The 14,391-nt window shown below is 44.0% G+C and overlaps 1 protein-coding gene and 1 long non-coding RNA gene across 4 annotated transcripts in view; one reads left to right on the forward strand and one right to left on the reverse strand.

Annotated features, from left to right (window-relative positions):
- Positions 1 to 2,024: 2,024 nt before the first annotated feature.
- Positions 2,025 to 5,475, reverse strand: LOC125928277 (uncharacterized). 2 transcript variants are annotated; one of them, XR_007459614.1, is made up of 4 exons: positions 5,259 to 5,475; positions 4,903 to 5,114; positions 3,072 to 4,806; positions 2,025 to 2,449 (listed from the first exon to the last, which is right to left on the reverse strand). It is a non-coding gene; the product is annotated as an uncharacterized LOC125928277 (long non-coding RNA). The 2 variants fall into 2 exon arrangements; XR_007459613.1 differs by having other exon boundaries at positions 4,903 to 5,475.
- Positions 5,476 to 5,570: 95 nt separating this feature from the next.
- Positions 5,571 to 14,391, forward strand: part of BAIAP2L1 (BAR/IMD domain containing adaptor protein 2 like 1) — a 92,319-nt gene continuing 83,498 nt past the window's right edge. Inside the window, exon 1 of one of the 2 annotated variants that reach the window (XM_049638900.1) lies at positions 5,571 to 5,879. In XM_049638900.1, coding sequence (XP_049494857.1) covers positions 5,829 to 5,879 — 51 coding nt within the window. In that variant the 5' untranslated portion in view covers positions 5,571 to 5,828. The remainder of the gene's footprint in view (positions 5,880 to 14,391) is intronic. The other variant, XM_049638901.1, reaches the window with a different exon arrangement.

Consider the following 14,391-nt stretch of genomic DNA (forward strand, 5'->3'; position numbering starts at 1 on the left):
ACAATTTAAAAATGGGTCAAAGATCTGAATAGACAGTCTCCAAAGATGATATGCAATAAGTGCATGAAAAGATACTCAACATCATTAGCCATTAGAGAATGCAAATCAAAACCACAAGATACCAATTTACACCCAGGAGGAGAGCCTAAAAAAAATGGACAACAAATGTTGACAAAGATGTGGGGAAATTGGAACCCTCATACATTGCTGGTGGAAATGTAAAATGATGCAGCCACTTTGAAAAACCATTTGGCCGTTCTCAAAACTGTTCAGCATGGAAGCACCCTGCAAACGCACTCTCAGATGTGTACCTAAGAAACATAGAAACTTACGTACAAATGTTCACAGCAGTATTCGTCACAAAAACCAAAAAGTAGAAATAATCCAGATGTCCACTGATGGATGAATGGATAAGCAAAAGTGGTATATGATGAAATATTGGAATATTATCCAGTAACTAAAAGGAACTCAGTCCTGATACATACTACAACATGGATGAACCTTGAAAGCACTATACTAAATGAAAGAAACCAATCACAAAAGACCACACATTCTATGATCCCATTTGTATGAAATGTTCAGAGTAGACAAATCTACAGAGACAGAAAGTGGATCTAGTGGTTGTATAGGACTAGGAGACAGGGTTGAAGGAAGATGAAGACTAACAGCTAATCATTACAGGATTGCTTTTGGGGTGATGAAAATGTTCTAAAATTGAATGCCCAACTTCACGAATAACCTAAAGACCATTAAATTGTACACTTTAAATAGATACATTGTATGGTATGTGAATTATAGCCCAATAAAGCTGTTTTTTTTTTAACAGAAAGTGATAGTTGAAAAAGAACCAAGTAGAATTATAGAAATAAAAAAATATTGAAATTTAAAACTCAATGGGCAGATTAATTACACAGGAATTTGACACAGCCAAAGAAAGAATGAGTGATGCAGAGGATGATTCTGGAAAAATTATCCAGAATGCAACATAGTAAGATAAAGATGTGCAAAATATCAAAGTTAGTAATTCAGGAACAGTAGAGAAGATGGATTAAGATTTGAGCTTTCTTAAATTTGAACAAAGTTGAAAAAATTGAGCAAAGTTGAAAAGCAGAAGTGGTTCAAATGCCATTGAAGTGACAAAATTGGCTTTCACATGTATTTTATGGAATCATTGAAAGCTTCATGGTCATATAGCATTTAAAATATATTAATGTATTTTGCATTTAACTCTTATTCTTAGAAGGACTTACATGAAAGGTTAATAAGCCACTATACTTTAGAGCCATTATTTAGTGTGTTTTTTTTTAACGTTTATTTATTTTTGAGAGACAGAGTGTGAGCAGGGGAGGGGCAGAGAGAGAAGGAGACACAGAATCCGAAGCAGGCACCAGGCTCTGAGCTGTCAGCACAGAGCCTGACACAGGGCTCAAACACACAAACTGAGAAATTATGACCTGAACCAAAGTCGGAGGCTTAACCAACGGAGCCACCCAGGTGTCCCTAGTGTTTTCATAAATAGAATGAGTATTTAACTTTTCTTGAGTGCTAATGTTCTCAGATTGTCCATACAACAGTGTGTCTGCCATGCACTGCACATTGTAAAAAGTTCAGGAATTTTTCTCAAAATTTGTTTATGCCAATGCTTTGTTACCTTTTGGTATTTGGTGAATTGAATCTAATATCTGTATATTCTCACCAAGGACTTCAGACTTCAGGTGTTTCGCAGTCTATTTTATCGTTTTTTGAAAGCTGGAAAAGCAAACCCCTGACATAGTTGCTTTTTGTGAAATAAAGAGCCTTTTGACTACCTCATAAATGTATCTTCTTAGAACAGTTCTTGAGCACCTACTGTGTGCCAGGCGCTGAGCCACCTGCAGAGAACCAGACAGGAGTCAGCCCTGCCCTCGTGATATTTGCATTCTAATGGGAGAATGGAGTGGAAAGAGACAATCAATAGAGAAATGAACAAGGAAAAGTTTAGCTAGTGCATTAGTTTCCAACAAATTACTACACATTTAGTGGCTCAAAACAACATGCGTTTATTCTTTTACAGTTCTGGGGCAGAAGTGCGAGATGAGTTTCACAGGGCTGAGATCAAGGTGTCTGCAGAGGTAGTTTCTTCTGGAGGCTCCGATGGGAGGGTCTGTATACTTGCTTTGCCAGCTCCTAGTGACCTCCTTGTTATTCCTTGGCTTGTGGCCCCTTCCTTGGTCTTCAAAATGCATCATGACAGGCTCTGCCTCTGTATCACCTCTCCTCCTCCCCTGACTTCTCCCATGTCCCTCTTATATGGACCTTTGTGACTACATCCAGTCCATCCAGATAATCCCAGATTATCCCCTCCTCTCAAAATCTTTGATCTCATTTGCAGAGTCTCTTTGCCATGTGAGTTAACATTCACAGTTTCCAAAGCTTGGACTTGGACAGCCTTGGGGAGTCATTCTCCAACCTACCATAGCAAGCGATAAGCACTATTAGAAAAGAACATGCCAAGGGGTGCCTGGGTGGCTCAGTCAGTTGAGCATCCGACTTGGGCTCAGGTCATGATCTCGTGGTTTGTGAGTTCAAGCCCCACATTGCGCTCTGTGCTGACAGCTTGGAGCCTGGACCCTGCTTCGGATTCTGTGTCTCCCTCTCCCTCTGCCCCTCCCCTGCTCATGCTCTGTCTCTCTCTCTCTGTCAAAAATAAACAAACATTTAAAAAAAATTTTTTTTAAAGAAAAGAACATGCCATGATAGAGAGGGTCTAAAATAACGTCTGCAGGTGGAGGGGTTAAGGAAGGCCTCTCTGAGGCTGCATCTAGGGTAAAATCCAAATTATGGGAAAATGCTGTGTGAGTGGGGGAAGCACATTCTGGGCTGAAGGAACAGCTTGTGAGAAACTCCATAACAGAAGTGAACTTGGTGCCCTGGAGAAGGCAATGCACCTTGGACGGGGAGAAAGTTACAGAACAGCCAACGAGTCTCCAACTCACATTGCCTTTTCAGAATGGGAATACTTAAAGCCCCATCCTCCCTCTTGGCATTTCATATGGGAATTTGCCCCAAACTACTATCATATCGACAGAGACCTCTTGTGTCGCAAAGCAGAGTGGAATTCTCGTGTGCATCCTGAAGCATCCGGCAAGGCTGAGAGCCCCTTGTCAGCAAGTTCCGAAGAAGGTAAAACCTCAAAACAAGAGCCTGTTAGGAGTGTGGCTTTCAAAGTCTTTGTGATGTTGGCATCTGCGATTGCCTCTTACAAACTTTGTTCAAACATAAACAGGATTTTTACTTGTTTAAACTCAAGCAAAAGTTAAAAGAGGAAACCTTGGGTGCCTGCCCATTGGGACCTGTTCAGGGCCCACCCTTCTTCAGGCCACTCGTGTTCTGGGTTGGGGGAGGGCCGCTGCAGGGCTTTCCCAGCAGATGGAAAACTGTTGGGCCAAATGGCTTCTCCTCACCTTCTCCTGAGTCATTCCTTTCTATGGGTTTCACTTTCCTTGCCCAGAGCGTCAGGAAGTCTTAGTACAACTTCAAGTTCAGTTTCAAGTTTGCATGAAACCAACAAACGCACTTGAAGAGCCTAATACAACTCGCTTTTTGAGAGGTCTCCCACCTTTTCACACCGACAGCACCTTTGACTGTACCTCGACTACACCTTCCATTAGGGTCCTCCTTGAATTCTACTTCTCGCGTATGCATTAAGGGCTTCGGTCAAGGGCAGTTCATTTTGCATTCCTGCACCCACCCCTCCCAGCAGAGCGCCTGGCATGGAGCAGATAATCAATACTCATACTCTTGTTCAACAAACAACTACCAGGCATCTATATGCCAGCTACTAAGCTGAGAGCTGAATGGCACTATTCTTAATGTCTGTACAGACCAAGAAGACTTCTAAAGGAGCAGGATGGTCCCAACCAGGAAATTATTTCCATAAAGGAGAGTTAAATATAACAGAATATCTGTTTGTAGATTTGCATACAGTCATGAACCTGGTCCTTTGATCAAATATCAACCTTGGCAATCAAATCAGGCCATCTGAGATGCTTGCCAGTTTTAAGGTGGTTTGTTAATCTCTGTCTTTTCTGACTCTGAGCTACACTGCTGAGCTGTGGGGTGTTAAAGGTTAAGCCTCTGCTCTCTTTTCCAACTCCTCGGTTGACTGACTGCCCTGCAGCAGAGAGTGAAATGACCCCATTCATCAGAAAGCACAGAGGTTAGTTCTAAGACAAAAGGAGACCTGCAAAGTTAAGTCAGGGATTTTCAAGTTTAAATGAAAACCAGCAGACATACGTGAGGAGCCTAATACATAACGATGGTAATTATAAGGTCATGAGTTCACCTCAATATGGCAAATGAAACCCAATTGGCAAATCTTATGAACCAAATGCTAGAGATCTCTTAAGGAAGGAGGCAGTCACTTCCACTGCCTGAAACCTAGGGCTGATGTGTTATTTCCCCCAACACCTGAGAACACATAATCTTTTGGTTCCCAAGCATGATGTTTTATAACTTGTAAAACCCGGTAACATTGTCCCAGAGTCCAAGTGGTTGTCTCTGTTCTAAGTCCAGCCACATTTCATTCTCTTGGTGTTCTCATCTGGGACACACAGTGCCTTCTTTGTGTACATTGCCAATTGAACTTTATCACAAGAGCAGTTTAGAAGCCTCATATCCTAACAGCTCATAAAAGATGCAATTGCACCCAAATGGAAGCTTTTGAAAACCAGAATAAGACCTCCTTGTTGGGAGGATGTCTCAGATATTAAGCCGTGGCTCCTGTCTGAAGAAGACTGTTCTGGATCCTCAGGGTCTGGGCTGGAGCTGGGGTGGAGAAGAGGACAGGGAGCATCAGGAGCCACACACCTGCTCCCTGTAAGTGTTGAAAGGAAGAGTTACCTCCACAACACCTCAGCTCACCGTGGCTCTCTAAATCCAGTAACGATCTCCTGAATAGCACGGCTACGTAACATTAAAGGTCGTTCTTGATGTAAAGTTTAAAAATGTACTGCCGTTTCTGCGACCATATTTTGGCATTCATTAAGTTTCTAATCCAACAGGAGCTTCCAAAACTGCAGGTGGCAGCCTCCTTCCTCCATCTATGAGAGCCCCTGCCTTGGGATCCCTCAGGTCTTTAGGGTCAGCGAGAGGGGTGCGCAGGAAGGGGGTCAAACAGCGAAATCAATACAACTGGGGGACGTGGGTCCCCCTTCCCGCAGTCCCCAAGAGACAGCACGGAGGGGCGCCCGCGGAAAGCGTGGGTCTTGGGGCCTCACCGTCCCCCCTGCGGGCTCTGTCCAAGTAGAACAGCATCGCGAGGTACCGATGCCTCGCGGGATCCGGGCGGCCGCGAGTCAGGAGCTCTCCGCGGGCAGCAACGAGGCAAAGGGTGGCCGCCCCGCCTCCGGCGCCTCAGGTGGGGCCGCCCCGCCCTCTCAGCCCAGCTCGCCTCCGCCCCGCCCACCCAGGCCACGCTGCCCCGCCCCCCCCGGCTCGGCCCGCCTCCTCCCCGTCCCTCCACTCGTCCGCCTCAGGTGGAGCCGCCCCGCCCACTCCGGCCCCGCCCACCCCTCCCGCCTCAGGTGGGGCCACCCGGCCCGCTCGCCTCGCCTCGCCCCGCCGCGTCAGGCCGCGTCTCCTCAGTTCTTCACGGGCGGCGGCGGCGGCGCTACAACTTTTGACATTTTGGCGGCGGAGGAGCGCGCCGGCACTGCGGGACCGACGGCTGTGGCAGCGGCCGACCTTCGAGGGCCCCTCAGCCGCACCGGCGCTCCCGCCGCCCAGGGTCGGGCGGCCACGAGGCCCCTCCGCGTCGTCCCGCGTCGCCCCGCCGGGCGGCTGCAGCCATGTCGCGGGGGCCGGAGGAGGTGAACCGGCTCACGGAGAACACCTACCGGGTAAGCGGGTCCAGGACGGTCCCGGGGCCTCGCCGTTCGAGGGCGGGAGGCCCGGGGCCCGGGAAGGCACGGGCTGGGAGCTCGAGGCCGGGGAAGCGGGGAGGCCCCGCGGCGGCTCGCGGTCGTCGCCCGGGGAAAGGTCGGGGCGAGGAGGGGACTTGACGCGGGAACACCCTCCCCCTCCCGGCGCTGTGACGCCCTGCTAGCCACACGTTTCGCAGCCAGACGTGGGGGTGAGGGGAGAGTGTCCCGTCCCTGGGGGGGCCGCTGCGCCGGGGCTCTCGGGGGCCCGGGAGCAGCGCCACTTTCCTGCCTGCGAGGACGTGGGCGAGCGGCGCGCTGTGCTCGGGCCGCGCCAGGTGCGTCCGGGGGGCGCCGCGGGCTCGGGGAACGCTGCCTCGCGCGGCGCCGCATTCCGCTGGGCGATTGTCCCGGGAGGCGACCGGGGTCCCAGGACCCCTCCCCCCGGCCGCCCCCGAGGTTCTAATGAAAATGGACCTTACCTGAAGGAATGCGTTGACGGTCACGCTCTTAACTTGTCTTTATTATGAAAGCGTTTTTTTCCAGAAGCAGACACAGATTTGGGATTAGTGGCCAGTTTAGTACGTTTAAGTGCTTGTAAATGAATTCCAGTTGAAATAAGATACGTGCTTAATCATCTGCTATTAATAGACTACAAAACAACTTTTGTTTTAATTCAAAATTCAAGTTCTCTAAATTCATTTCTAGCCATTTTTAAGGCCCACCTTTTGGTCACTTTTATAGACTTTTTTTTTTTTTTTTTTTTTTTTTTTTTTTTTTTTTAGCCCTAAAATTTAGTCTCTAGGGTTGAAAGGTCTGAGTGAATTCTTGAAATCAGAGGAGTTCATTGACTTTTATAGGAAAGGAAAAAAGAAGAGTGTGAAAATATAGTCGTCATCTGTCTTTTGAGTTCAAAATAATTGATTCCCTTCTTCTGACTACACAAATAGGTAACGTGAATTCTATTTTCTAGAAAGTTATGCTAGACGCAGTGGACACAGCATTTTTGGTCTGACTAGTAACTGTTTCCTTGACACAAGGCAATTTTTAGAAATCGCAGAAATGTGAATGTTACAGTTTTACATTTGTATTGAGATTGTTAATATTTAAGTGATCCTGAAGGTGGTGGGCTGGCAGTGTGGGGTGTTGACGGTGTGTAAATAACACATTCTTACTCTAAGACCCGCGGGATTGGAGCCACTCCTGCGAGCGTCAGTTAAGGAAAAACCCAGTGCAATTGAGGAATGCGGATCATTGCAGATATCAGGCAGTCTGAGTGTCCACTGGGGCACGAAAACACCGTGAACACCCAGGTTCCTATCTTCCTGCCTCCAGGAAGACAGGCACATAGATCTTTCCGATCTGGGATGAGAGATCAGTTTGAGACAGGCAATCAGATGCTCCGAAGTAACTCTGTTTTTTCTCCCACTTTTTCCTTTCACTTTTAGCAATGACTCAGTGGAGGGGCTGTACTCAAGTGAGTTGTAGTGTCACAAATGCCAACCCCAGAGAACTGGGGCAGGATGCAAGAAGTTTGGATTTCATTGTTTGGGTGCAACATATTTGTAGACATGAGGCAGTGTAAACCATTCTCATACTTTGAAAAGTTGTAATACCCTGAACATCAGAGACCAGTTACTTATGGCCTTCCATTCCCAAGTGTCTTAACACATGTTAAAAGCTCACAAATGTTTGTTGATTGACTTTCTTTTAAATTTTTTTTTTTTTTAACATTTATTTATTTTCAAGAGACAGAGACAGAATGCGAGTTGGGGAGGGGCAGAGAGAGAGGGAGACACAGAATATGAAGCAGGCTCCAGGCTCGGAGCTGCCAGCACCGAGCCCGATGCGGGGCTCGAACCCACCAAGCGTGAGATCGTGCCCTGAACTGAAGCTGGATGCCCAACTGACTGAGCCACCCAGGTGCCCCTGTTGATTGACTTTAATACCCATTTTTCCGTTCATGTTTTCGTGTCGTGTTTTTTATGTTGAATGGTGGTAAAAGAATTTACAGCTCCAGACAGCAAGTTTATATATAGTCTAGGAGGGGAATGCTGCTGGCTCATGCTTGGGCTATGGTGGAAATGCATAGTGAAATTTTACATTTGCAGGTTTGGTTGAAAGCCTGCAATCCTGCCCCACCTCCTCATTGAGTTCTTCCCCACGCCACCCCTGATGACCAAAACTGAAAACAATTTAAGCTTAATATGGTAAAAATCTGGCAGTGTTGATGATTCTAGTTTTTTGTTTTGTTTTGTTTTGTTTGTTTTTTTAAGAGATTTCCTTTATGTTACCTAACAATCTACAGTGTTTAATGGAAAGATAACCTAACCAGGTGCAGTTACAAAAGCCACCTGCAAATGAGATTTAATGGCTTGCAGCTAGTATGGATTTTAGATTTTTTTTTTTAAATACTCAAATTTCTCCAGCTTTGGAATAAAGGAATAAAATCTTTAGAGAAAGTGGGGGATTATAAAGTAGTGTGACTCTCTGTATGCAGTATTAAGTATCTTTCAGTATTTATTTACATATTCGCTGGGTTTTCTAAAATGTATACTTAGACAAAAGATTATTCCAGACCTATGCTGAATCCCAGGAGGGTGTGTGTTTTACGACTTCACAAACAAATGGTATGATAATAAGCCCCAAAATGTCAAGCAAGGTTACTGTTGCTAATTAGAGTTCCCAAAGATCCCTCCCCTTCTCCGCATAGTATGCCCATAATTTGCCCTCAGTGCTTGCTTGTGATTTTGTGTGATTTTCTGATGAGTACATGCTTTAGTGGTACGAGGAAGAAATACATTTCAAAAAAAACCTTTAATAGTAACCACAACCTTCCTAGAAGTTAGAACTGTTAAAGCGGAGGAAGTTGAGGGGGGGTGGGTGTGATGTCATCCAGGGCTGTCATACCTGCATTAATCTTGCTAAGCAGCAGTGAAGGGGGGAAATGTTACTTAAAAAGAGGGCGGGAGGGAAGGGACACATAAGTCTTTGTTTAAATGTCCCGGTCTCAGAGAGGCCTGCTCAAACCACTCTTTAAAATTGTAGACAACACCATCCATCTCCCAATCCCACCTAACTTTACCTTTCCCATGAAGTGCTCACTACCTTAGGATATTCTGCACAACATATTTATTTTATTCGTTTATCTCTCATCCCCCTCTAACTAAAATGTGAGCTCCCAAAGGAAAGAGCTTGGCTTTGTTATATTCTGAACACTTCTTGTCATGTAGTAGGCATGAGGGTTTGTTGATTATGTGAACATTTATTTGATTTACTTAGTGAACACCTATACTCGGCCCCCCACCCCCCTTGACACTTTCCATAAAGCATTTGTTTCATTCTAAGTATACATCAGCCTTCGAGGTGGATATGGATTTTGTTTACTGTTAAGAAACTGAGGCTGACAGTCTAGGGGTGACCAGCATCCACATGCCATTTACCCTGCCAGCCTCCATTCCTCTCCTTTGGGTATAGTGGTTTAGTTTCTAGTGGCCAACAAATGCACAAATCAAATGCCTTTTCATAATTTGGTGACCTAAGATGTCACCAAAGTTTTCTGCCATTTTGTTCATCATCTTTGTTTTTAAAAAAAATTTTTTTATTTATTTTTGAGAGACAGAGAGAGACAGAACGTGAGTTGGGGAGGGGTAGAGGGAAAGGGAGACACAGAATCCGAAGCAGGCTCCAGGCTCTGAGCTGGCAGCACAGAGCCCGATGTGGGGCTCGAACCCACAAACCTTGAGATCATGCCCTGAGCCCAAGTCAGATGCTTAATTGACTGAGCCACCCAGGTGCCGCTCATCATCTCTGTTTTGAATAAAAATTTGTTCAGTAAGAAAATGAGGTTCTTTTATCAGGTGTATATATTAGGTTTTGTCTGTTTAATGGTTTTTTATTTTCTGGACTTGGGTTTAATTGGGACGTGTAAGTGAAAGTCCCTGCCTGGTTGGCTTCCAGAGTGGCCTGTGGTGTATGGGTCTAGCTCATGTGTTTATTGCTGTAGTTACCTGTATACACTATTTGATATCTTCATCTGTTCCTGTAATGCTTTCTTCAGGTATGCTGAAGGTAAAATGGGATTTGCAGAAGCCCAGACAGCTTGCTCTTGGCTCCATGATGACTATAAAAGTAGGCAGTAAGAATCAGGTGCCAGGTAGCAGCCGAAAGCGTTGCCAGGTGTCAGTATTAAACTGAACAGCCTGGTATTGTAGCTTTTTGTCCAGTGAAGTGAAAATACAAAGCCAAACCATGGTTGTCTTTTTTTGTCATAACATTTTTCCTGATTGGAAGGAGGTTTTAGAACTAGATTATTAGTTCTATATATTAGAACTATATTAACATTATTGCTATGTAGACAGAGCAGTGTCCTTTATTATGAAGCTTGGCCAGGGGACGCCATTCACAAGTTTCAGGTTGCTTTTGAATTAAAATTTGTGACATTATGCCAGTATTGGGCATTAATTCTTGCTTGGCACTTCTGTTGTAATGAGCCACAGGCAGGCCTGCAGGGGAAACCTAATGTGCATGAAATGTCAACAAATTGGATTTTTGGTTTTATCACCAGTCCACACGGCTATTTATTCTGTAATTTAAAAGCAAAAATTATTGTAAAAGTTGTATAAACATTGATTTAACTTACCTGTTGACATTTGCAAGTATATTTTTTATTTCCTAAACTTTATATTGAACTGTAATACATGTGTCGAAAGGTGTGCTTTGGTGTATATAGCTAATAAAACCATCACGAAGTGAACACATGAGTATAACTAGCACCCAGATCAAGATGCAGACCATGCCCAGCCCCCCTTGAAGGCCCTTTCATGCCCCCTTTCCTCTGTGCTCCCTCCAAGATAACTTCCTTAACTTCTAACAGCACTGATTAGTTTGGCCCATTTTTTTTTTTTTTAATTTTTTTTTTTTCAACGTTTTTTATTTATTTTTGGGACAGAGAGAGACAGAGCATGAACGGGGGAGGGGCAGAGAGAGAGGGAGACACAGAATCGGAAACAGGCTCCAGGCTCCGAGCCATCAGCCCAGAGCCTGTCGCGGGGCTCGAACTCACGGACCGCGAGATCGTGACCTGGCTGAAGTCGGACGCTTAACCGACTGCGCCACCCAGGCGCCCCATAGTTTGGCCCATTTTGTCTTCTTTCACCCAGTGTGTTTGTAAGATATGCCCATGGCGGAGTAATTGTAGTTAGTTCATTCTTTTTACTGTGTAGTATTGCACTGTGTGAATGTATCAAGATTTATCTATTCTCCTGAGGGACATTTGGATTGTTTTCCAACTACTCCAGGGTATTATGAATAGTGCTGCTATGAACATTCTAATACATGTCTAATGGGCATAGGCCCTCATTTCTCTTGGATATATACATGGGAGTAGAATTGCTGAGTTATAAAGTATTTGAATATTTAGCGTTGGTAGAAACCACCAAGCAGTTTTCCGAAGTGGTTGTACCAGAGTTCCAGTAGCTCATCCTTGGCAACAATTGATATTTTCTTTGCCTTTAATTTTGGCCACCCTGATGGGTGTATGCAAATAAAATGTTAAAATTCAAAACAAAACCATTTGCTCCAAGTTTGCGGGTTGGATGTCTGCAGCCGAAGCAGAAGCCTGACTCCCTGGGAGATTTTTAATGTCAGAAAGTAGAACCGAGGACCTAGGGAATGTGGGTCTGAGAGAGGGCCATACAACTGTGGTATTGAGTAGAGTAAAACATAAATTTATTAGGCTATAAAACTATCATAGTTGCGCACATCAAAAAGTTTTATTTCATAAGGGGTTTTGAGGGCATAGGTGAGCCATGTTTTAACCAACTTTCCGAATGCTGGAAGAGGGGGTGCAGAGTTATGATTAATTGACTTTTCATGCTAATTTGAGGGTTTTTCTTTTAATTTTTAATGTTTTCTATTTATTTTTGAGAGAGAAACGGAGCATGAGCAGGGGAGGTGCAGAGAGGGAGAGGGAGACACAGAATCCAAAGCAAGCTCTAGGCTGTCATCACAGTGCCTGACGCAGGGCCCGAACCTAGGAACCATGAGATGATGACCTGAGCCAAAGTCAGATGCTTAGCTGACTGAGCCACCCAGGTGCCCTGTTATTATGAGTGTTAACGAGAATAACTTTTCTTTTTGTGTAACTTTTCTTGAAAATGTACCTACTTTACTATTATAGGTGCAATAGACTAGTTTTTACTTTTTATTTTTTTATTTTAGAGAGCATGCAAGCAGGGGAGAGGGGCAGAGGGAGGGAGAGAGAATCTTAAGCAGGCTCCATGCTCAGCTCATAGCCCCATGTGGGTCTCCATCCCACGACCCTGGGATCGTGACCTGAGTTGAAATCAAGAGTCAAATGCTCAACTGACTGAGCCACCCACGCGTCCCTAGACTAGTTTTTAAAAAAGAATTTCAGTGAGTTACAGTAAGAGGTTTGAAGACTAGGACTTTCTAAAGGAAATGACACTTTTGAGTCTTTTTCCTCCACCTGGTTTGTTCATGCGTGAGAACAAGTCCCCCAAATCATACTTCTCAGCATTTCCCACATTCATATTTTATTTATTTATGTGTATGTGTTGGCTTTAATTTCAGAGGCTTCTTAAAGCTGCATTTTTCAGATACTAGAAAATTTCCAAGATTTCTGTGAGGATTCGCACTGGAAGTAAAAGTCACCTGGGATCCCACAACGCAGAGATAACATTGTCGACTCTCACTGTCACTCTTTTCAATATTTTCCAGTCCATCTTGGTGTCAGTATTCTATGCCTCACCAGTTTGATGACTCCACAGTACTCCATTCTTCAACAATTTATCGATCCAGTCCCCTTTTACTGGACATAAGATTGTTGCCAGCACTTTGCTGTTAAAGCACTGTAGCAAGTATCATTGTAGGTAAAGCTTTGCACAAATCCGTGATGTTTTCCTTAAGCTGAATGTCCAGAAGGGAGTTGTGGGTCAAAGGTTAGGTACATTTTAAAGCATATTTGCTACACATTGCAAAATGCCCTCCAGAAGAACATGCCCCAAATTATGCTTAATCTGATTGTTTGAGAATGTACCTTCCTTAACCCTAACCAATTAAGTAGGTCTTTTAAAGCCACTTCCTTTTTTATAACCTATACAGGGTTTTTGCTTTTTGCCTTTAGTAAGACCAGTATAGCTATAATGTATAGTAGCTTATGGACATTGGCCAGGACGAGACCTGAGATTTCATGTCTTCCACTATTGGGTATAATTTCCCCAATTAACTTTGTACTTATAGATGTGTACAGAATAATTACATCTCTGTGGCTCTTCAAGCCTGTGTACTTTTGTTCTTATTTTCCTCAGCCTTGATTTTATATTTCTATTTATGTTTTCCAAAACTTGAGTCTGTTTTTCAGGTTTATTATTTTAGGGACTGGGTTCTGGTTTTAAGAGCTGTCTCAAATCTTTGTGGATAAAGGTGAGACTTGTGTAAATGAGATAAAGAGTTTCTGGTTCCTCTTTCAAAAGTAAATTAAAAATATTACCAGAACGTGTTCCCAATCCAGGGAGCAAAACAAATGAGCACCCCTCAGAGATCTGATTGCTCACAGCCTTGGAGAGCTACATATGCTTTAAGTAGAACAGCCTGTGGGTGAAGATACCCTCAGATTTGTTGCTTACCCTTTTTATTTATATGGGGATTAGAGATTAAAAAGTCCTTAAGCCATAGCAATTTCTTCACCAAAAATACCCAAGTATAGTTGAGGTTAAACTCTAGGGCAGGGGGAGGGAAATTTTTACTTATCACTTACACTCTACCTTCTAGAGTGTTTATATTTTCTTTACATGAGTAGATTACTTTTATAATTTTAAGCTTAAAACAGAAATTGACATACCATTTTCATGGGTGAAAAGTTTTTGAAAACTAAGCTAAAATGTGCCATTTTCTACCTCTGTTTTGGAAATTAGCCTTTCATAGGTAAACCTAATTTAAAGTCTCATCGTTTTTCTTTTAATTACTACTTATGGGAGTATATTTTTAACGTTTACTAACCTGAGACATGAGGGCAACAGAAAAAGAATTCAGCAAAACTGAGAACCCCAAATTCCAGTTCTTACAACTATCTTTAAGCATCTTATGCCTGATGTTGCAAGCAGCTGATCCCTTTCAAGGTGCAGCTGTAGCCTTGAAAGGCATGAAAGCTGTAATAAGGACGAGAAAAGGTGCAAAAGTGGTAATAACCTGTCAAAAGTAAGTAGGGATAAAAGTTCAGATGATTAGAAACACATTGTCAGAATAACAAACATGAAAAAGGTTGGAGTTGGTGGTCACATCTCAGATGACAAGTCTGACTAGTCACCGAAAGTGTGTCTCTTTGGACTTGAGGATGGAACAGCTCCATCCTGAGTTAGGAGGGAAGCCCCTGCCTGTGTGCAGGAGGCAAGAGGTGTGCAGGACACAACCCTGCTCACCTTCATATTCTTACCAGGTACACACGTCTGAGACCTAAGCTAGTAGAACA

This window comes from Panthera uncia, chromosome E3, assembly GCF_023721935.1.
Source record: "Panthera uncia isolate 11264 chromosome E3, Puncia_PCG_1.0, whole genome shotgun sequence".
In the NCBI taxonomy this organism is placed as follows: Eukaryota; Metazoa; Chordata; class Mammalia; order Carnivora; family Felidae; genus Panthera; species Panthera uncia.